The sequence below is a fragment of the Plectropomus leopardus genome, chromosome 23 (genome assembly GCF_026936395.1).
Source record: "Plectropomus leopardus strain MGB_pleo_1.0 chromosome 23, ASM2693639v1, whole genome shotgun sequence".
Taxonomy (NCBI): domain Eukaryota; kingdom Metazoa; phylum Chordata; class Actinopteri; order Perciformes; family Serranidae; genus Plectropomus; species Plectropomus leopardus.
In genome coordinates this window covers 8,250,013-8,273,242 of record NC_142198.1, presented here as the reverse complement: position 1 = coordinate 8,273,242, position 23,230 = coordinate 8,250,013, and the positions used below count along the sequence as shown (strand labels likewise).

The window sequence follows — 23,230 nt, the reverse complement described above, 5'->3', positions numbered from 1 at the left end:
GGGAAGCAGGCAAACAAAATTGTCTGCTGCATTTCACCAAAAACAACAAAAACAAAATAACAAATTACCAGGGTGAGATGGAGTCAAGTGGATGGGTGATATCAAACTCTCGAGAACCTCTCAAATTCTCTATCCAGTCATTTTGTTTGGGTTTAAGCAGACTCTGAGAGATAAATAGAGAGAGAAAGATGCAGCTCAGGGGAGAAAGGCCCAGGTGCTCCGTCAGACCGTCAGACAGTAATAATCTATTGCTGTAGCTGCTCCAGACGGTGTTTACGTCCATGCGTGTGTCTGTGTATTTTGCATGACTGTCTGTCACAGTGGGTGTCCTCCAGCGCTGGCGATGACTTTGCAAAAAATAACACGTCTTACTCCCAAATCACATGCTTCTTTTTAGACCTCACGATTCTGTCTTGAGGATAAATATAAGCTTAGCGTGGTTCATGTTTGTGTGAACGTGTGTATATTTTGTGCTTGTGTGACACTAAATTGAGAGCGATGTCTGGAAGCTGCTTTGAAATGCAAGGCATGTTTAGAAAATGACATCAAGCAGGAACTTCCTATGGTGTGCAGAATACATGATTATGAAGCAGCTATCTTAGGTTAATCTCTGATTGTGCATGCTCCAGCCGGCCGTGTTGTTCCAGACACTTTTCTGATGAACCACAGAATTACAAGTTTCCACATGGCCACTTTGGAACTTTTTAGATGTGATGAGGATCTGTTTAGGTGGTAACTTTCTGGAAGTTTGGAGGCAGCACAGATGGAGCAATATTTGAGCTGTTGAGAATGCGAGAATACAGTTGGGCGACTATAAACATGGGTTTAATACTACAGTCATCCTCTTGTCCTCAATCAGACGATGGGCCAGACGGCATCTGCCCCCCCACTGATACTGTTATCAACACCTTGCTGTCACTGTTCCTGCTTAATATTCTTTTCTGTTTGTCTGATCCTTTCTTCATTTTTCCATTCCACATTTAATCATCTTTGTATTTCTGTCTGCATCTTTCTCACTCTGCCTCTGCTCCAACACAATACTTTTCTCCTTGAAAAAACAGGAATTATTCCCTTCACCACCCTCTCCCTTTTCACCTCTACTTCCGTCTCATGTCATTGAGTTCTGGACCACTTTAGAAAGTGACGGCAATAAAGTCAACAGCTGTCGACATTAAATCAATTACATTAACAAAACATGCTGAGGGGTCAACAGACACCAAATACAGTGTGCCAAGCCTGAAAAACAAGTTACACCCTGTCTGGGACAATCAGTAACAACCTTGTTTTGACCGATCGTTCTAGCATCCCCTTTTGGCCAGCCAGCATCATTTATTCATTCACGTTTTAATAAAGTGTATAATTTTTGCCCGCATTAGAGAGGACAGATAGGCAGACATGAAATAAAGGAGAGAGAGGGGGGACAAGAGCAGCAAAGGACCACAGGTTGGATTCAAATTCAAACTGCGAAGAACAGTGGGGCTCAAAGTCTACCAGGTGAGCTATCTGCACCCCTGCCAGCATTACTTTTAAAGTACAGATTTCATCTTCTTTTTCCAAAATCTGACCCCAATTTCATCATGGAGAATAAAAAAGAAAGACTCCTCTACACTGTTAAGTATGGAGGAGCATCCCTGAGGAATGCCAGCTGAAAAAAAGCAGGCACTTATAGAACTCACATTTTGTCTGCAATAGTTATTATGTGTCTGGCTTTTATAGCATGGTACCCTATGTGTCTACCATGTGGAAAAATGCAGTTACAACAACTAGTTTTTGCAGATAAGCAGACAGGAAATGCAGGGAGAGAGAGGGGTTTGACATGCAACAGCCCTGCTGTTCTTGAGAAATTGTAATGGATCATGTTTTGACACATTTTCACTGCAAGGGACAGCACAGTTCTACTCAACTTGCTCTTTTTTGTATTCTATTAGTAAAAGTTGTGGATAGTACCTGGTACTGTTTTGGTATCACCTTGGTCAAGGTTCCAACCGAGCTGAGCTGATTCTAGAAGGTGGACTTAAAACACTGCAGACAACTGATTGTGCAGAAAGAATCATCACTGGCGCAGCATCCTGCACAAAGAGCCAAGCTACTGTCAACAGCAATCGTATTTTTTAAATTCCTGCCTACACTGAGAAGGTACTATCTGCAGTGGAAAGCAATATCACACAAGTGAGTTGAGTCGAGCCATACATTTAGTGTATCTGAATATAAGCTGTAGCACAATTGTACTTGTTTATATAATGTGTTTGATAAAGCTTACAATCATTATATAAACAATGTTTAAGCATAATATATCAAAATTTGTCATTACAAAATAAAAGCATCTGCAAAAGAGTGTTGCACAACTTACAGATTTAATTAGTTTTATTTCAAAACAAAAAGGGAAAGCAATGCAATTAGATTGTTCTTCTCTGAATCTGAACAATGGGATAGTTTTTGTCACTGTCTCTCCCTGAGGAACCAATGCATCCAGTGTGGGGAACTTGTTGAAGCTGTTTCAGTCAACAACTTAGCTGTTTGACTGTGAGGAGACAAACCAAAACCACTGGTGCCACAATCATCCTTGTCTCTGTCTCACTCTTCTCCTCTCGCTCTGTGACCCATTTCTCTATCCTCTCCTCTGCGGCGCAACTGTACAATTAAAGAACAGGCCGGGATTCAAGGATACACTGGTTGACTTTCGACAAAAACAGGATGCTTATCAAGGCGTCGGCCCTCAGACACACACACGGTTGTGCTTTTATACTTGTGAGGACCCTCGTTGACATAAAGCATTTCCTCGCCCCTAACACGACCCATTAAAACTGCAGGTTGCAGACGTGCAACACACACAGCAGATCCCAGTTGTGCTGCCGCTCATTATGATATATGCTCAGCCACACACGCACATGACACTGACCCACACACAAACACACACACACACACACACACACACACACACACACACACACACACACACACACACACACACACAGACTGAGTGCAATGGCTGTCAGCTTTTTGAGAAATAAGACATTTGCATAATGGCCCTGTTGTAACTGATGTTTCTATCAAACACACACACACACACACACACACACACACACAAACACACACAGTTGCGTAATAACCATTGTGAGTACCGATGAGAGACAGAAAGAGAGTAAAACAATTAGTTATGGCTTTTTCACCAAGTCTTACTTTGGTACAAAATGAGAGATGGATACTCCACCCACTTCCTATGATAAACTGCACTCCATGGACTGACTGACACACACACACACACACACACACACACACACACACACACACACACACACACACACACACACACACACACACACACACACACACACACAGCCAAAATAAATAGTCTTGTGTTAAGTGAGACATATTTGCTCCAATCTCTCTCTCTCTCTAACTGAGCATTCCCACCCTGCATCTTACTCAGATGGATACTATTAAGATTCCACAACGCACCCAGATTCCAGAGAATTCCCAAAATAAACACCGCTCCTTAATTTTTCTGCGTATTAGATTTGGCATATTAGTTACACATCTCTTTTTAAAACCAAAATTACTGAGGTTTTTTAAAAAATTGAGAGAATGAACCGGACTTTTGATCATTCAGCTGTTCAGAATGCTTTGTTAGCTGTTCCTCCAGCTGATTAGAAAAGTTCTGCTACAAGCTCCTTCTGGGCGGTGGTGGAATTTAATATTACAGTGCATTTACCCAATCACTGTACTCAAAAGTTTGAAGTACATGTACTTTACTTGAATATTTTCCACTTTATACTCTCACTCCACTACATTTCAGAGGGAAATATTGTATGTTTTTACTCCACTAGTGTTATTTGATATATTTTTTACATGTTAAGATTTTTCTCTACATTTATCTGACAGTTGTAGTCATACATTTGTTTACAAACTAGACTTTTGCATACAAAAACATGAGATGAGTTTTTTTTTAAAATATGATGTTTAGTTACAAATTAAATTACCAAACAGTTTATACAAGTACAACTGAAACAATTAGTAAATTCACCAATTATCAACTACTTTCTAAAACATTTAAGTCTTTATCTATTTTTATATACTTTTTAATAATTTTGATTATATATCCTCTTTCTGTTATATGTTCTTTATTTTTTTTTACTTTTTAAAGTAATAGTATTAATTAGTTAATAGTATTTTATTTTTTTACTATTTTTCTGCATGGATACTTTTTCTTTTAATACTTCAAGTACATTTTCCTCATTATAATTACTTACTTTTACTGAAGTAGCATTTTTAATGTGGGATTTTTTCTTGTTTTCACTAGGTGGTATTGGTACTTCTATTTAAATATAAGAACTACATACTTCTTCTGCCACTGCCTCTGGGTCATGTTAATGATACTTGACGATAATAAATGACGCAGGAAATGGGAACTGTCATTTCTTAGCAGCTCTACAACAATTGAGGGCGTCTGAACTACTTTTTTTAACAGTTAACACTCAGTTGAACTTTCACTTTAGGGTGCTGTATTGTAGCAGCGCATGAACTACTTCTAAACACATTTCACAACGTCTGCAAGCATCCTAAAGTCTGAGCAGAGTTCACACAAGCTAGACAGCTAAACTTCTTATCTTTGATTTAAGCCTGCTTCAGTTTGCAGCCAGATAAACTCTGAGGGTCACTGGAGCTCTTGGATGCAGCTCTGACCTCATTCCCTTTTTCGGTTCACACAGAACTTCATCCAAAATGTTTGTGGTTTCGCTGTGAGTAATGTCACAGACTAAAATATGAGGGAACATGTGGGACGCTGGTTTTCATACAAAATGTGTGGTCCCATATTTGGGGAGATATCTTTATCACCTTTTTCAAACCAGCAAATTTCACAAGTTATACCGTCTGTATTATTAATCCAACTGGTATAACAGAAAACGAAAGACGAAAATAAGTAATCTGCTGCACCAGTGCAGTTGTATTACTTGTCACGTTTCCAATCTTTGAGTGAAACATTTTGTATATATGAGAGAACTGAAGGTGACAGAACACCTAGGAAGATACAAACTGACAATTCTAGGTACGAAAGCATCTGGCAGAGTACAAAATCTGTACTCACAGCCACTGACAAATATGAAAAAGCAATAACACCGTGTATGAAGATGTTATGGTAACAGCAATACTGTTTCCTCCACTGTGGAGAGAACCGTTTTTAATAAAACAGCTTTATGTGGAACATCAGTGGTCTAGTAGCACCACTGGTGTTGACATAATTAAGAGGGTGTGGGCCGTAGCATAAAAGAGCTCCAGAATATTATGTTTCAAACACTCAGTGCCATAAACACTTGGAGACACTGTGGAGGGACGCAGTGATCTTTTCCCAGTGGCATCAACTGCGGTAACTGCATAACAATGTCTGCAAGGCTCCATTCCAAACGTTTCTTTGTTCAGTGGCATTGTTTTTGTTATTAGACACTGGAGAGAAGAATGAGCATCACTCATATTGATCGATGAATACAATAAATACAAAAGAATGTATGAGAGGAGCTGCTGCAGGGATACTAGTGATTCCAGACTTTCTTCTTGATATTTTTTTTTATAGTCGGACTAAATGCACACATGTTTACTTAGGTTAGTTTGGGGAATTACATACACTTACATTCATTTCCTAGAGACTTATCCTAACCCTAACCATTTCTACTACATGCCTAAACCTAACTCTGACCTTACAGCCTAACCCTAACACTAACCACTGACCCAGAAAAACGCCTTTTTATGAATTCTGGGCAAAGATTTTGTCCCCAATTGAACAAGTCATACCCAACATGCTCACCACTGTTTCTTCTAGTATGTGACTGTGACTCCTTAGTTGTGTGTGTGTTTGTTTGTGTGTTGTTATTACTTTTCCTATTTTTTTTTTGTTTGTTTTTTTCAGGCAGTTTTTTTTAGTAAATTCTTGCTCATTAATTTGTCATTTGGTAAGGTTTCAAAGGGTTGACAACTTATTTTTCCTTAGATGCATACAAAAAAATAGACAAAAATCTGAAAAAATACATTTTTTTGTCAGATTTTTTTTTTCTTTTTCCAGTAATAATGTGATAAAGTAACATAAAACCGAATACCATCTGCTTTTGACATCACAAAGAGGTCTACACCCTTGTGTTCATTCTTGATCCATGATCTCTGATTTAATTTAGTTTAGCTGACAATAGAAAACAAGATTTAATGCAATTCACAAATGATATCCACATTAAATATCAGATCTATTTGACCATGACCTAGTAGCTCTGTTTTTTGAAAGGCTACCCAAAAACCAAGACTGACTCCAAGGGGAATAATTGGTGGTTTAATGGGAAGAACTGGGTCAAATCTGTAACATTCCACTTTGGATATGATGTAAAAATAACTAAGAGGGTATGATGACAACAAACATTACATAACTGACATAATTGTGTCAGGTGAGTTGAAACTCACAACATCATTAGTATCCTGTTTGCAGCATCCCAAACACTTCTGAGGAAGTAAAGTTCAGCGGCTTTCTCCACTGATACAGATAACTGTTTATCACCATGGAATGAATATTTCAGACGGTGCATAAATATTTTTACAAGACAGACTTCACTGCTTGTGTTCACCACACCCCTCTCTCTTACACTTGCTCTCATTTTCCCTCCCCTCCCTCCTCACTATGTGTTTTTCTCTCACTTTCTATTTTTCCTCCCCTTCATTTCAATCCAATCCTCTCTGCACTCTCTACTTATTCAGACCACACCACTTGAACCTTCGTGTAATTACAAAGAATGCCATATCATTATAAAATTAGTCTTTTCGGAGAGGATTGGGGAATTTTTGGATTGTCGCCAAATTCTATAAACTGTGACATGCGTCTCGGGTGTAGGCTCTAGATATGGGACAAACAGTGTAGCGTAATAAATGGGTCAGCGCTACACAACTCACAAGTGAGGATGATTAAGAACACACAGGGGAAAAGTATGTGGAAAGTGAGGGGGAGTAAAGGAAATAGATAGCAGACTTTCTTCAAGTTGTTTGGCTGTGTGTGTGTTAATGCGTTTCGGGATCCGGTGCCTAAGTTTATATCTGCGTGTCTGCACATACTGTATTTACCTACCTTCGGTCTCAGCTTGTGTGGCTTCAGGTAAGGGGCTGTCCTGGCCCCAGTCTGTAGCACTGTAGATCTGCAGCACCAGGAGCCGCTTCAGTGACACCAGGTCGGCATCTTTGAGGCTCATCTCCAACAGGCGAACAATGCCTCGCCCTGGCTGGCTAGTCACAACTGTGATCTGTTGATGTAGCAAGAGGAAATGGAAAAACGCTTCAGAGAATGTGACATAAAAAGGACCCAAAGGACATTACCACAAATAATAGGGATGGGTATTTTTGAAATAAGTTGCGATATTGGTAAAATACCCTTAGAGTCATACCAATAGCACTTCATATGATACCTTTTTTTTCTATTTCAGTCAATGTCGATCATGAGAATGGAGGGACATGTAGTATGGCCATTCTTTCAAATGTTTTAGTAGCATCTTTTGACAACTAGTCTGCAAATGTTGTCAGATACACTGAGCTCAACTTCACCACACCACAGACTGTATGGATTATAGCTGCTGCCGTAGGGGGCCAATTACACATCCCATTAAATCGAAGAATGCATGTGGCAATTGGCTGTGAGCAAAACAGAAATAGTCCTTTTTTTCTAGATCTGGGAAAGGAGCAAATGCAGGCATCTTTTACTGTAGAAATCTTATCTAATACTAATACTACTAATTAGAAATATCTAGCAGTTACAGCCTGTGACAGTAGTAGTACATTCCATTGTACATTTCATTGTGTCTTGTTCATCTCTATGGCTTTTTAACCCCAGTGTGGCCATTCAAAACAGCTTTAACACTTTTGCCTTTATGTATGGTTGTGGTTGTGTTTCGAAGCAAACCTCAGATGTTTTTGAAATTTGGTTTCGTAAACCGAGGTGAAAACTTTTAAGTCGTTCTACATCGGGAAATACATAAAATGTTGAGTTCCTTTACTCTTATCACATAGAAGAGAAGGGAAAAAAAGCACAAGTACAACAACAGAAACTGATACTCCTTCCTAAAAACCTAAATCAGTTTTCATTTTGCTTGCTGTTCCTCCCCACAACTCACTTCTGAATTGTTACAGCTGGTGTTATGAAGGATCAAGTTGTCATATCTTCAGAAGAAGAGGCCACAACATCACCACAACAAAGCATTCTTTGGTTCTGGCTGTTGTGTTTCTGTTGTACTGCAGGGATATGACATATAGTAAATTACTCTAACTAAATTAAACAAGTGATGTCAGAACCGCTCTCCTGCATGTTGTCCCACTAAAGCAAACTCCCACCCTAACTGCAAAACGGCATACCATATGTTATAATGACACAACTCAAAGCTTAATGTGTGTTTTCATGAGAAAAAAACCTCACACTGCTCTAACTACCGTCTTGCCCTATGATCTATAATTTTAATGTTCCCTGGAGCCGAGCTATCATAGTCTTACATGGAATGAGTAGAACTGGTAATGCATTGCAAATGTTCTAACTAATCTAGTATTTTTTCTTATAATGAAGATTTCTGCAGCACAAAGACAACATCTTAGAATAAGTCCTCATTATGTCTGATGATGGAAAGAGATGAAATTATTTTTGTGGCATTTACTTGCCTAATGGGGGGAAGACAGATAAGCTAATGTTAGGCTGATGTTGAGCAACCTACTGAAACACATTAAAGCAGTAAATGATTATTATTATTATAGGATTATTGATGGGTTCTGCTCTCTGCTTCCTGCCGTTCAGACTAAAGCAGAATCTGCTGCTGAAGGATCACAGAAAAAGACCCACACATATGAATGCTACAATGAAAACATGTATTGTATCTGTGGATCAGCAGCACACACAGCCACTGACACACAGGGCCATGTCTCTGCTTAGTGTCTCTCCATCGCCTAATGGTGCTATTCATATCTGCTGCTGTCGGAAACGGTGGGTCTTAGTGTAATCATCTGTCCAGAGCTTCCTAATAAAGCTGGGCGGATTTGCACAGAGCCTTGTATCCCCAGGACGTGTTGTTCAAATTTAACAAGAAAGACAGCGACTGGTTCATTTCTCAGCTGGCTCCCCATATGTCCAACAGTTAGATTTGACTAACGAAATGCTTTCAGTAATGTCAGCTAATATTCCTATTCTCTTAAACTCTAATTTGCTGACATCAAAAATGTATATTTGTTTCTCAGGGTTTGAGCCTGGAGCATGTACAGAGTATTAGCCTAAACCTGGCTTTAACTTTAATAACATAAAGAGGAACTGATAGTTCTATTCAATGTCCTGCATCCAAGTGATGGCTATTACCTTTTATTGACCCTTTTTGAATATTTCCATTCATTTAAATTCTAATGAAGCCATGCACATCAGCGAATGGAAACATAAAGTGTATGAAAGTGGGTGCAACTCAAAAAGGAAAGTGGTTGGAATACTTTGCACACTCATAGGATTTGCCACTCAAACGTGATGGCTGATCGGATATTTTAGCAGTGAGGCCCTGAAAACTACTGAAGCTTTACTGATGTATTTTTACAACTCTTCCTAGACAGATGGCTCAGCAGCAGATGAATAGAGCCCATTCGCTACATCTGAAATGTACATGAGCTGGTTTTGAGTGGATTGTCTGATACAAGATGTGAAGAGTTCTCAGCCACCAAAGTGGATTGTTAACAGAGAGTTTTTTCAGCTTTTAAAAATGCAAATGAGATTTTTAATTCAATATGTTTTTGCAGCTGCTAAATACAGTGCATTGGACCTGAAGAGACCTCATTTAACAGATATAAGTGGAGCTTTTTTCCTACATTAGCATGAAGTACAAAGCTTTAATATCAAAGGGGGCTATTTAGTCTAAGCTAGTCTGCAGCTGAAGAGACGCTCTTTTTTCTAATGGATCTGGAGACAGAAACAGGAAAATATTTAGTGGAAATTACTTCCTAGACTTCCAAGATTTGTTTTGTCCCATATGCTGCAACACACAAAAAAGAAGAGGATGTAGCTCAGTGGTAGAATGCATGCTTTGCATGTTTGAGGTTCTGGGATCAAACCCCAGCATCTCCACTTCCTGTGATCAATTTCAATATAAGGCATTTACAGTTTGATAAAATGATATTTCAAAGTAAACACACATGAAGACTACTGCTACACTAAGATCTCTCTCTGTTTGATCATTCCACACATGAAAATTAGGCTTTCCATGAGTGCTGTCTACATGGGATCAAATAAAAATGCTGGCCTTGCACTTTAATGTGAATTGGGAAAATTATGTTGTGAGAAAAGAGGCTTTTCATCACTTGTAATCCTCTCTGTGATGGCTCATTTTTAATGTCAGCCATATCATGAACCTGTATTTATGTTACACACAGCAGCACAGGAGTTTCTGTTTGCTCTGCTAACTATTAAGTATCATTCATGATCTGTAATCAAATGACGGCCAATTGAGAAGAGAAGAGAAACAGATGTTGATGTCTGTTAATGAGAACATCTAAATTATGTTCTCATAGTAAACACAGCTGAGACTCAGCAGAGTAACCAGGTTTTGTCTGTCCCACTACTCTCCAGTTTTGGCTGAAAGTCACAGTTTTGTTGTTTGCCAATTGAAAAAGGATGAGAAAGAAGATAATTAGTTATTTTCCTGTTGATGAAGGTGTTTCAGTGATAAACACTGTGACAAACAGTTTTTTGGAAATGTTTACAGACCATCAGAGGGGATGTAGCTCAGTGGTAGAGCGCATGCTTCGCATGTATGAAGTCCTGGGTTCAATCCCCAGCATCTCCATTTGTTGCAGCACCATGCAAAGTTTTGGAAGTTGTTCACAAAGAGTGATCATTGTTAAAGCACCGCAACACTGACAACTGTAAAGCCTTGTCAGACTGACATATATTGAACATTACACCTATGACACTACTCTATGAGAAATACATTGGTTAAATACATATATGAAGTTTTCAAAACTACTTGGCTTATTGTGAACATGGCAGTGTGTGTGTATAAAATGTGGGGATGTAGCTCAGTGGTAGAGCGCATGCTTCGCATGTATGATGTCCTGGGTTCAATCCCCAGCATCTCCACTCCCTGTGGTGAGCAAGTGGTATTTAATTATATTACATAAAACTTTGTGACACTGAGTCCATTGTATTGGTCAAGTGTGTGCTCATACACGAGGAACATGACTCTGGTTGACAGTGGTGCAAAGGGTGGTATAGTAATGCTTAATGTAGTAGGATGCCTCATATACAAGAGGAAGATGCATTCATAAATAGACCTTAAATCACACAGAGCAAATGTCATTTTCTGTGATTGCAGGAAGCTGTTGTATGCTCACCTCCAAAGATATATTGTTGCTGCCAGTGCTGGTATGTCTAGTGTACTGTTTAAACTGCTGCAGACTATCCAGCACTGCCTGTCGCAGCAGATCACCTCCTCTGGCAGCTCCTCTGATACAACCTTCACCTGAAATAGTCCTTAGCTCCTCCACACAGGAGCGCAGTCTAGCCAGGTTACCACGGACTTGCTGAAAGGTGACAATGTCAGGGGAAAAAGGAATAAATGCCTAATAATGTGGGTGACTGAATGCAACAACAGGAAGAGGGGTGAGAAGGGGGAAACAAAATAAAGCAATAATAGTTCTTAGAAATACTTCCCCTTCCTCTATCTTACCACAAATGGCAGTAAACATTCCTGCTGCCTGCTGATGGCGTACAGGCTGAGTAATGGTATCCTACAGGGTCCATCGAGACTACAGGCCAGGGACAGGAAGTTATCCAAAGCATCACAGAGCACCGTAGAGGTCTCTGACCACCAGGGTGGCAGTGCCTCCACAATTAGGACCCTGGCTGGTTGCCGTGGAAACCAGGAGGACCAGTAAACCAAGTTCCCAGTGTTGGAAGAACCTGCTGGCCTCTTTTTGTTGTCCATAGACATCTAAAAGCAACAAACACAACATACTGCAATGTTCAATCACAAAGAAAATTGAGAAAAGCCTCACAAAAAGCTTTTAAAGGAACATTTCATCCAAATAATAATGTACATTAAATATTCTGCATTTATTTTACTCTTTTAACCTTTAATTAATTTTACATGTAATAATGCTGCATCCCTCTCTTCTGAAAATACATGCACAAATGTCTTAAAAAAAGAAGCAAGCAATTCTATCGAATCTAGGAGATCGCGTAATTACCAAAATGACCAAAAAACATAGAAATAATAACAAGCCATTGCCCTGTAGTGATAATCAGCCCATGCAGTCAACAACATTAAAGTACATTTGCTGTGGTCATAATCATGAGCAGCAGGGACCACTGTAAATAGAACATGAATAAATAGGCTATGATGAACATGGAAACTTATGTAAGAATCTAGGTTATAAATGGTTCTGTTTTCACATAACTCAGGGGCTTTTCCTGACTTCTGAAGAGGCTAATGTGAAAAAAGTGACTACTAAAGTAGGTTTTGTGCAATAATGACTGAAAGTCAGCTATTTCATGGCTGAAAATTAGACTTTGTGAATCCATTTTGGGGCCAGAAAGTTCTGCTGGAACTATGCCACGAGGCATATGCAAAGCAGACAACATATTGTGCAATTTCTCCCTTAAGTGGTCAAGTTCCCTGCAAGTTTATTTTGTACAAAAGGTCCTCACTTTGGGGCAGATGAATGAAGATTATTAGCTTGTTTACAGCCATCCGAGCTATTAGGGACATTGCAGCTTAATGATAAACACTGGTGGTAGCGCTGTCAAAAGTCTAACACTGTGATGATGCAAGGATTGGACTATAACAGTAACAGAAACTAATGATTCCTGTGGGGAAAATGGGTCATTACAGCAGCAAAAAGCAAAACAAAATAGACAGAATGGTGCATAAACAGAGCACTGGAGATTGTTACAGCACTTTATCAATGTTAATACTTGGGCTGCACCTTGCAGCGCTATAGCTCAGTAAACTGGCATCATTTAACGTAAATCTAAATTTAGTTCTCAGCTCAATTTCAGAGAGAGAAAGTCTCGGGCACTAGCTTTTTATAGACACATCTTTACATACATATCAGACAAGAACCATAATTTTTTCCTTTTTAAAGCTTCACAAGCATCATCAGATGGAAAAGGCCCATTTGTGTGGCTGACAAAAGGCGAGATTTAGTCATCGAGGATGTGGCCAGAGGGGCCGAGGGGGAAAAACCCCTCACGCTTCATGGAGTCAATCACCCCATCTGAAACCCTGTTATTATGTGACTGTATGTCTGTGTGATGCTGTCTTTTTGAACGAAACCCTATTCTGACACACATTAGTACAATTAGTCATTTCATTTCCACACCTCAGTGGGCAAGAACAACCAGGAACACAAACTGACAGGAAACATTTGAAATGTATGTCTTTCCACTGACATACAGGTTTGTTTGGTTTTTTTTTTTTTTGATATGACACAAGTTGTGTTGAGGACCAGTTCATAGCAGCAGACGAGTATACTAACATACATACAAGACTAAAATGATAACTTGATTCAGCAATTTATCAATAGACAAAAATAAATACACAAATAAATAAATAATAGTAATAAAATGATAAAATCATAAATATTTTTATATCAATGTCAACTGAATATCTTTGAGTTGTGGACTGTTGGTTGGACAAAATATGTAATTTGAGAATATCACATTTGGCTCTGGGAAATAGGGAACAGCACCTTTTATAATTTTTTTTCACATCTAAGAATAAATGATAACCAAAAAAAGATTCATTTCAAATGAAAATAGTCATTACCTGCAGCACAATACCTTAAATCTCTAATCCAACACCTAAACATAACTAACTATTTGTGTGTATTTATTGCTTACAAGCATCTTCACCTTGGTTGGGCTGGAAAGCAAACTACTTTAATTAGCCTGTGTCCAAGGTTTGAGGTGACGTATTTCTAAGGACAGTGGCCAATTTTGTTTACATGTTCCTTTTCATATTTGAGTGAGGAATTAATTTACAGGGGGATGGAGTATTTCAACTTTCTGTCATCATGTTGCTATAAATCTGCCACTGGGCCTGCCTTACATCACATACTGTCACAGGGTTTAAACACAAAACACACAGTCATACCAGCCTGCTTATGCCCACAATCTGTGGGCAAGAATAGAACTGAGGAAGCAACAGCATCATAATAGATTTAAATTTAAAATATAGGTGGAAATAACATGTCCTGTGGATAACACCTGCAAGCTTGGTCTGCTCTTATCAGACCAAAAACCACTGACAGAGCTAATCCCTTACGATCAAAAGCAGAGCTCTGGGTGCTCTTTATCATCTGAGCTCTTAAATCCACTGTCCTGAAACCGTGTTCTGTTCTGGTCTTCACAGAGAAGGGATATTTTAGCAGTAATAATGGGCATATTATGTGAAAGGTGTGTGCTGTTTGATCTTCTGCCTTTCTAATCTTTCTCTGACTCACTTCTCTCTTTGTGAGACAAATTCTGTCCTCACCCCCCAGATCATAAGACTCTCACCCTCAAACCTATTTGATCTTGCATCATCTCTTAACATAAATAACCAAATCACATTTAGTCTAATACCTTTACGATTGGGCTGGTGTTTGTTTAGCTGAATTATATATTATAGCCTATGGATTTTTAGAATACCCTTGTCCAACAAACTAGGTTACAGTAAAGAACATGTACGAGCCATGCTGATCATAGGCTATGTATGGCCTCAAAACTAGATTTTATGAATTTGAAGTTTTATGACAGTGTGTCTAAAATTAAAGAAAACAAACAGAGCAGCAAAAAATGAAAGAGGAATGGAGATCGCGGAGAATTCTGGGGCGGCTGCGCTGACAGCATATAGCATGGATCTATGGCATATAGCTAAGGTAGCTGTCATCTGTCAATCATTTATCATCAGAAATGTTAAAAATGTCCACAAAACGCCCAATATCAATGGAAGCTCGCGACAGACGCAACGGAGCAATTCGGTATGTTAATCAAGAATTCAATTCTTTTGACAAGTGACAATAAACACATCTAACTAAAAGGTAAATATTAGCTACGACGCTGAAGTTACCTGACGATCCATTCATTTAATTCTCCTGTTAACTGCTTAATCAGAAGCTACGAATCGAAAGCTAACTTCACTTTAGCTAACGCTATATAAATGCAATTCTATTACATTACAGCAACATTATCAGACATTGAGCTGGGCTTAGCTAACTTTTGAAGTTACGTTACCTTAGCTAGGTTAAAAAGCTTCTCTGTATCAGCTGGCTGCTACTGGAGAAACTATTTAACAATAGCAAGTGTTGAATATTTTACCCACAGAAAGATCTGACGGACAAAATAATATCTAGCTAACTTAGCAGTAGCTAGCAAGCTAACAGTAGCTAACAGCGGGCTAACTAACTAAATAAACTATTTCAGGAGCGCTCGAGCTCTGTCCACTTGGTGACGCAAGGACCATAATGAAGACAAGGCTAAAGATGTCCTATTGGTAAGGATTATCGCTCAAAACCTAGTGTGTTTAAGTTTGTAAACATACCTTGAACACACTATAAAACAATTTTCAGGTTTTGTTGATTGATTTCTGCTGAATAATGCAGAATTGTTTGGTCACTTTCTCAGGTTAACTTCTGTCCAGTTGCTGAACTATCAGGCTTATTTGAAGGTAAAGTTATTTGTTATTATATATGTTTCATACACTACATTTAGAAATATTCTTTGAATAAGGGACTGTTCTCTATTTATCAGAGGAGGGAGGAGGGGGAGTTGAAAAGAGGTTTTTTGCTCTTTTAGGCATGCTGGTTATTTTGGCAAAATTTCAAATGAGACGCACAGGGTGTGTTCACAGACTGTTGGAAATTTGAAAATCCAATGATAAGTTCTGTTTTTTACAGTTTCTAGCAGTGATAAATGGTGTAACGTTGACGTTTTTTTAAAGAAAAGAAAATTTGCCTGTTTCCTTTAATAAAGGTGGTACAATAAATACAAAATACAGCCATTTAAAGTTGTATGCCTCCTCTTTAAGCAAAAACAAACAACATAAGTCCCTCCTAATTTCTTAGAAAAATTATTTGGCATGCCTCCCCCCCTCTTTGCACCACCACCCCTCTCCTCACTCATAAATAATGTTAATATATCAATATCAAAAATAACTGTTTGTTTGTCTGTTAAATGAAAACAATTATTATAATACTTTCACTGTTTTAGACATTTATAGACTGAATGAGCAATATATTTATTAAGAAGATAACTAAATAATGATTACCCAATTGTTCAAGTTCACAAAAAAATGGATTTTAAAATTTTGTAGTATACTCGCAACGTCTTGAGCAGCTGCTTTGCAAAGAGACAGACAAGCACTTAAATCAGAAACACCCACCACAAGTACACTGCTTTTCTCTTGAAGGGGAAAAAAAGTTTTTAGAACTGGGCAGTTAAATTAAAAAATTTTGCATCTCATCCTTTCCCCCTTCCATGGGTTTATTTCCTATTCATCATTTTAAATGAATAGAGAAAAAGATAAATGAGAGGCCAAGTGCAGGAGCCCAGGGACAGAATGGAATAGTGATATGGAAATTTGTTCCTGATAGTTTGGTCCGCTTGGTCCAAGTGCTTTCTGGAAGTCGGCGCGGACCTGTCTACGAATTGATGTGTGTGTTTGTGTGTGAGACCTTTCAAGTCACGGAGGTACAATCAAGATGTGGAAGGGACCGGAGATGGGGAAAGTACAATATATGATTTTTCGATGAATGTGTGTGTGTATGTGTGTGTGTGAAGTGGTTTTGTAAAGTGCTGTGGTCTGTGTAAGAGGCTTTGGGTGAATGCTGGGTTGTGAAATCACACAGTTCTCTCTCCCTCTCTCTCTCCCTCTCTCTGTCTCTTGTCATGTCACTTTTTTAAGGGTGTATGTGATTGACATGAAATGTGGTACATGCACATCTGCTTATAGGAGATAAGATGAGGTGTGTGTGTGTGTTTATGTGAGATCGAAAAACTAACTTCTGCCAACTCTCTGTACCTGGCAAAACCATTCCAGATGAATTTGTGCCCAGTGGAAGTCCTGACTTGAAAGCACCGCCTGCAAGTGTGTGTGCCACCATGATGATCAGAGCTTAATGTTACCGGTCGGGCTGCAGCTGAGGCAAGTTTCCATCCCTAAATCTGACTCTTAAGGGCACTTTTTTTTCATTTCTTCCACCCTTCCTCTCTGGTTAAACTTCTCATCTTGTCCACACACACCTGCGGCCTCTCGCAGTTTTCCTCTTTCTTTCAATCACTCTCTTCTTCCTCCTCTACATCCCACCTGCCTGTCAGTGGTTGAAGCTCTAATTTGATCTGTAACATATATGCTGTGCTTTAGATTAACACTGGAATGCATAGTCCTCACTATGAGGATCCTCCTCATGTTGAGCTTTCAGTCTCAAATATGAAGACCCTTGTGAAGGGATTGGGTGCACTGATATGATTGGAGCTTAATCGCCCTCACTCACACACACAACTTACAAACACACATAATAAAATACACACGTGCCTCCTGATTTAGTTGTGATGAACGCACATACTTCTAGGTCAATAGGAGCTTTGCGACAGTGTACTAATCCGCTATGCCTTTTTGATTTACTCAGGGGGATTGGGAGAAAGTTTGCCCAGGAGTTTTAGGACTTATTTTGCACACTAGTTGCTTTTTTTTTCCGGTCCAGTGTGCTTCCTCTACCATGTTGACTTTCACTTTTGGGCTCTGTTTTATTCACTGTGTGACTGAGGTTCAACGAATGTTAAGTCGGTTGTGTTAAGTTGTTTGCTGCCTTGAGAATTTTTTGGTCTAATTCTAAAATGGGAATGGGACCATGAAATTAGAAAATCCCTCTCTGAACATCCGAGCAATTTTAGTCGAAGAGGGTCAGATGGAATTCAGATAGCAGGCAGAGACGTTGTTTCACAACTTTTTTTTTTTTTAATGAGCTGACAATGAAGCTGCGTCCAATCTCATTATTCTTTGTGCTACGCTCTTGTACTCCGCTTGTTTTTATTTTAAACTCTAATCATTATTTAGGTAATTAGCTTATTAATCCCCATCACTAATACATGCCTATAATTATATAAAGCTTATAAAAATATATATCTTAAAGGAATAGTTCAACAATTTGTTCTTAATGTATTTTGCATGGTTTTTTTGCTAAAACACAGGACTGAGCAAATATGCAGACATATATGACAGAGCCAAGCTACCTGTTTCCCCCTGTTTTCATTATTTATGCTAAGATAAGCTAAGCAGCTGCTGGTATTAACTTGCAGTGCCTGTTTTTTTTTGTTTTTGCTTTTAATGTGCGCTTTTGTATCGACCACACTTGTTTTGTCGATGTATATTGTAGTGTATTTTTGTTGTTTTTATTTGTAATATAAACAAGGCGTCCTTGTAAAAGACAGCCACCCCTCAATGACCTTTCCTGTTTAAATAAAGGTTATAATAATAATAACAATAATAATATTTACTGTACAGATCCAAGTAGGCAGCTGGAATTGGGCCATTTTATTTGGGCCAGTTCTGGCGCGTCATTCATCCAGAGTCTCTTGTTTCCGGTTCCTCTATCATGCCAAGTTTGGGCCAGTGCCGGGACAGGTCCGTTTTGATAACGGCCCAGTGATGGGAAGGTCAACAGCTGGAATTAGGCCAGTTTATTTGGCCCAATTCTTGGGCATCATTCATCCCAAATCTCAGCCATATCAGCCAACCAGATGTGGCCTGACTTGTTTATTCCAGTGTGGAGAGTTTGGGCTGATGCTGGGCCAGAACATTTTTGATAACCCCCCAGTGATGGCAGTGTCAGCAGCTGCAGTTGGGCCAGTTTACTGGGGCATCAGTCTCAGCTGAGTCAGGCAACCAGATACACGTGGCTTATTTTCTCCAGCTTTTTGAGTTTGGGTCAATACTGGGCCAGGTCATTTTGGCTACTTCGGATACGAGGTTGCTATCAATCATTTCATCAAACTCTCGAGAAGCAAGCAAATAAGACAATTTCCTAAAATGTCAAACTATTCCTTTATCAAGAATAATATGCTCAGTCGCCTGTTACATACATTCAGAGAAAAAAAAGAACACCAGCCTGGTTTTTAAATGTTGACTATGACCATAATGTTTGTTTAAGAGTTCAGTGTAAAATTTAAAAGGCTTGTTTCAGCATGTAAGCTTGACCGTAAATGCCATGCTTTCTGTAACAGACTGGTAAACACGGATTGTGAAATTTTCTTGGTCACAGTGTTAGCACAGCACCTTCTCACGTGCCCGTCTTTACTCAACAGGGGCGACTTCCACTGAAGTGCTGCAGGTATTTGCTTGCTTGGTTCTGTAGACAGACAGGGGCAATAAAATCCCACAATGCGGGTTCAAAGATTGTTTATTTTTGTTATGTTGAAACTAGATTTTATTCCTCAAGGAGGAAAAATACAGGGGAGGGAAGTGTTTGCAATTCTGAATCATGCCACAGAGCAGGTACAGCACCTCTGATAACCGAGAATATGAAGACATCTGCCAGAAATTCACAGCACGGTGCTTTAGAGGAGCTAAATTCTACCTGACATGTAAAACACAAGTGTAAACATGCCAAAAATGGGATTAACCTAAACCACCTGGAGGCATTTATCCTCAGGAGAAAATGTGACTGAGTCAATGCTCCTTCTACCTGAACTGGAATGCCTTGTTTGAAATTCACGTATTTAAGTGCATATATTTAAGTTCATATATTTGCTACTGGCAGCGCTGGGAAGCGTCACTTTAAGAACAGTTTAATCATCGCTGTCTCCATAGCGAATCATTTTAATGAAATTACATTTTCCTCTCTTTCAAAATCTTCTGAGCTTTATACCTGGTGGCAGCTGGGAACCCTCAGGGCATCTAAAGTTTTAGTTTGAACTTCTGTGGAGATGTGCAAACTGAGAAATGAAAATGTTCAATCAAAGTAGACACCGTTTCCAGCCTGAAAAGGCTCAGAAGTACAAACAGGGAGAAGCCATGCTGTTCTTTTATCCACATGAGAACCATTTCAAAGAATACGCTTTGCTATTGTTACAGAAAATCTGTTTTGGTCGTAGTGTAATGATGAGTATTATGGGAATTGTGGCTTTAGGAAGTTTGTGTGTGTGTGCATGTTTTTAGTTTAGGAATGATAAGCATTAATACTTCAAGGGTTACTAATCTGGGTGGGAAAATGACTTTGTTGGAATGCTTTTTAGCCGTGTGTGTGTGTGTGTGTGTGTGTGTGTGTGTGTGTGTGTGCGTGTGCGTGTGTGTGTGTGTGTGTGCGTGTGTGTGTGTGTATTATGCATGCTTGCTCATGTACTATGTACAGTAAGGCTTTGTTTGTCAGAGCACAAAGCCAAACCTGTTTACTGTGGTTTTGTGTTTCCTGCTGCAATAGAGTATAATAGAGTTAGCAGTTACCTCGATGGGAGTGCTTTACAGTAAAAGGATGGGTGCAGACCCTTTATGACTTAATGGTGTAATGGGGAGCTCTGCCTTCTGTGACATGTAGGGAGTATATCTTACTTAACAAAGAGAGCATCAATATCAGATAATGCAGTCTTTATAGCCAAAAGTATGCCTTATTCTAAGTATCATAAATATCAAAAGTGGATGGGAGGTGATCTTCTGGATCTAAATCATGTTACCAGCAGGCCATGTTTGTTCATTAGAGGCCATTAGTGTCTTTCTGAGTGCTCCCAATGTTTATACATAAGCACATTTATAGGAAATTTACATAACTGAATTGTTTCAAGAATAATGACAGCATGACAAGGTTAGGTGCCGTAGTCAGGTCAGTGAACAAAATCCAGACTTTGAATGTCAGAAACTTCCCACCAGATGTTATATAAGTTGCTATAATCAATATTTTTATATTAGCAGTGAAGCAAGTGACTATGTTAAATGTGAAAGGGGCAACTTTTATGATAATCCAACTAAGAATTGTTCCCCAACATGGTATAGCTTTGCAGCGTCTTTCAGATATTTAAAAAAAAAATTGCTTTATTATTTTCGACCGGCAACAGCTGTTTTCAACAAAAAAGCTCTGCTAAGTCCACGGCATGTGATCTGCTCTAAACCAAAGAGCAGACAGACAAAGTAAGAGAATAGCTGATGAAGATCATGGCACATTTAGCAACTTAAAGCCAGATGTTTCCCCCAAAGAAGTTGTTGAAACCAAAGACAAGAGCTGAAAGGAAAGTGAATATTGGACTAAAATGCCAAAGAAAAATCTCTTAACGCAGGTTTTATTGCTGTTTTTTTTAGCCTACCAAACGGTTTTGAGTTGCTCTTTTGTTTGTTTGTTTGTTTCTTTCTTTCATACAATGTATTCTGGCTGCTGAAAGACATCTGCAAGACAAATTAATTCTGTAGCTCTCTGCCTGACTTATTCAGTGTGTAACTGATGCCATTCAAGTACTGCTAAATGTAATCATCCATTACATATCAATTGGCAATCTAATTTGTTATTGAAAGCCTGGGGACACTGCCCTCTCTAATGACATGATGGATGGAGAGTTTTAGCTGGTCTGATGCCAGGGAGCTTTTTTTTTTTGACAGAAAGAGGGCGATGTAGAGGTTGATGCCACTCCCTTATATTTGCTCAAAATATGTAACTGATATTCTGCAACAGGCAGGTTCTGTCCCAGCCTGAACCACATCACCCTCAAAAGATCTGTTTCCAGAGCTTAGCTTATTTTATCTTAACTGAGCTCAATCCATGGGGCTTTGCGTCAGCTGCGTGAGAATATGGCAGAGGAAACAGATTGTGTACCAAACAACAGAAGCTCCTGATGATCTTGTGACTGCATCCTCATCAATAAGTCAGTGTTCCTAATGTACCACATGAACAAGAGTGATGTTCTCAGGAGAAAAAAGTCCGGAGAGAGTCCTTGTAGAAATGGATGACTCATCTCGGACTGAACGTCAACATCTCAAGGGCTAATGCTGTGTGTTCGATGACGTTATTCTGGTCAGGTCGGGTCCTGCATGGTCTCATTAATCAATTGATTATATTCATATGACTTATTATATCACCATTATATATCCAGACTGGTGTTGAGGGGCCTTTTAAGCTTGGTGTATTTACTGTGTTCAGAATCACTAACAACTGGGACGATTTGAAGAACCCATGCCATTACAAGGGAAAGGTCTCAGCTTACTAGAATGCAGGACCAACGCATCTGTAGAGTAAAAGGGCCTCGTTTTAAACCTTTTGGGTCTTAAAGATTCTAGATCTCTATTGGAGCTCAAGATGTTAATGATTATTCAACTGTTTGCTGGGTCTTAAGTACAAAAACATGTTTTTAGCTCAGTGCACCAACTTTCAGGATGTGGTTAAATTGGCCCAAACAAGGCAAACCATTATGTTGTTGATAAAGACAAAAGTGGACATTGGTCTTCTTTGTGTCATCCTGCCATACTGTATGTGATGTCAGGAAGCACTTCCTGCTCATCTCTGCCGAGGGACTGTATAGAGAGCATAGCTCCGTACAGTAACAGTTACTGCACCACACGGTCTCATCGGATCTGCCGATGTGTCACATGACTCTCAGACAATCCACTCTCTATCCCACATTCAGGAAAGGACAAGCAGTAGCACAGACAATAGATTGTGCCAGCTGTGGTGATTTGACATAGTAATTAATGACTTTAAGCTGGTGCATTTGTTTTCTTCATTTTCTTTTAAAGGAACAAAAGTTACAGCTACAGTTTGTAGATCTCACCTTTGTTAGTTCATTACAGAGGATATTGTGAGGTGGTACATGTGCATGCAGTGTCATTGCTTGCCTTTCTCTCGTTCATGTGTGTATGAGGTGAAGGGTCGACGCCAGAGCTGAGCACATCATGGTAACGATGTCACCGTTCACTCACTGTCGTCCTCGAGGCTGTATAATAATCAGGTCACTATCGTGTGTCCGTTTACTTACATCTAGGCCATCGTTTTTTTTTGCTGGTGGTTAACATGTTCATGGACGTTTGGTTTTCCTGTTGATCAGAATTTAGATATTCACATATTATGCGTGTATGTTTTTGCATGACATGTAATATGTGATACAACAAAGGCAAATTATCAGTTTTTAAACCCTTTGGGCCCTGTCTTACACCTGAAACAAGGTCGCACACGAGGCAGCACAACCGTCATTAGACCGACTCAGCTGTCATTTTCACAGTCAGCGCTGATGTTGTGTAAG

The 23,230-nt window shown here is 39.2% G+C and overlaps 1 protein-coding gene and 2 non-coding genes across 3 annotated transcripts in view; 2 read left to right on the top strand and 1 right to left on the bottom strand.

The window, feature by feature from the left end:
- m1ap (meiosis 1 associated protein) overlaps positions 1-11,966 on the bottom strand; it is a 38,574-nt gene extending 26,608 nt beyond the window's left edge. The window contains exons 1-3 of the mRNA XM_042512548.2: positions 11,703-11,966; positions 11,368-11,556; positions 7,097-7,268 (exon numbers count right to left, since the gene is read on the bottom strand). Coding sequence (XP_042368482.2) covers positions 7,097-7,268; positions 11,368-11,556; positions 11,703-11,966 — 625 coding nt within the window. The remainder of the gene's footprint in view (positions 1-7,096; positions 7,269-11,367; positions 11,557-11,702) is intronic.
- trnaa-cgc (transfer RNA alanine (anticodon CGC)) lies at positions 10,749-10,820 on the top strand. The gene has a single exon. It is a non-coding gene; the product is annotated as a tRNA-Ala (tRNA).
- On the top strand, positions 11,042-11,113 carry trnaa-cgc (transfer RNA alanine (anticodon CGC)). Its single transcript has one exon. It is a non-coding gene; the product is annotated as a tRNA-Ala (tRNA).
- Positions 11,967-23,230: the final 11,264 nt, after the last annotated feature.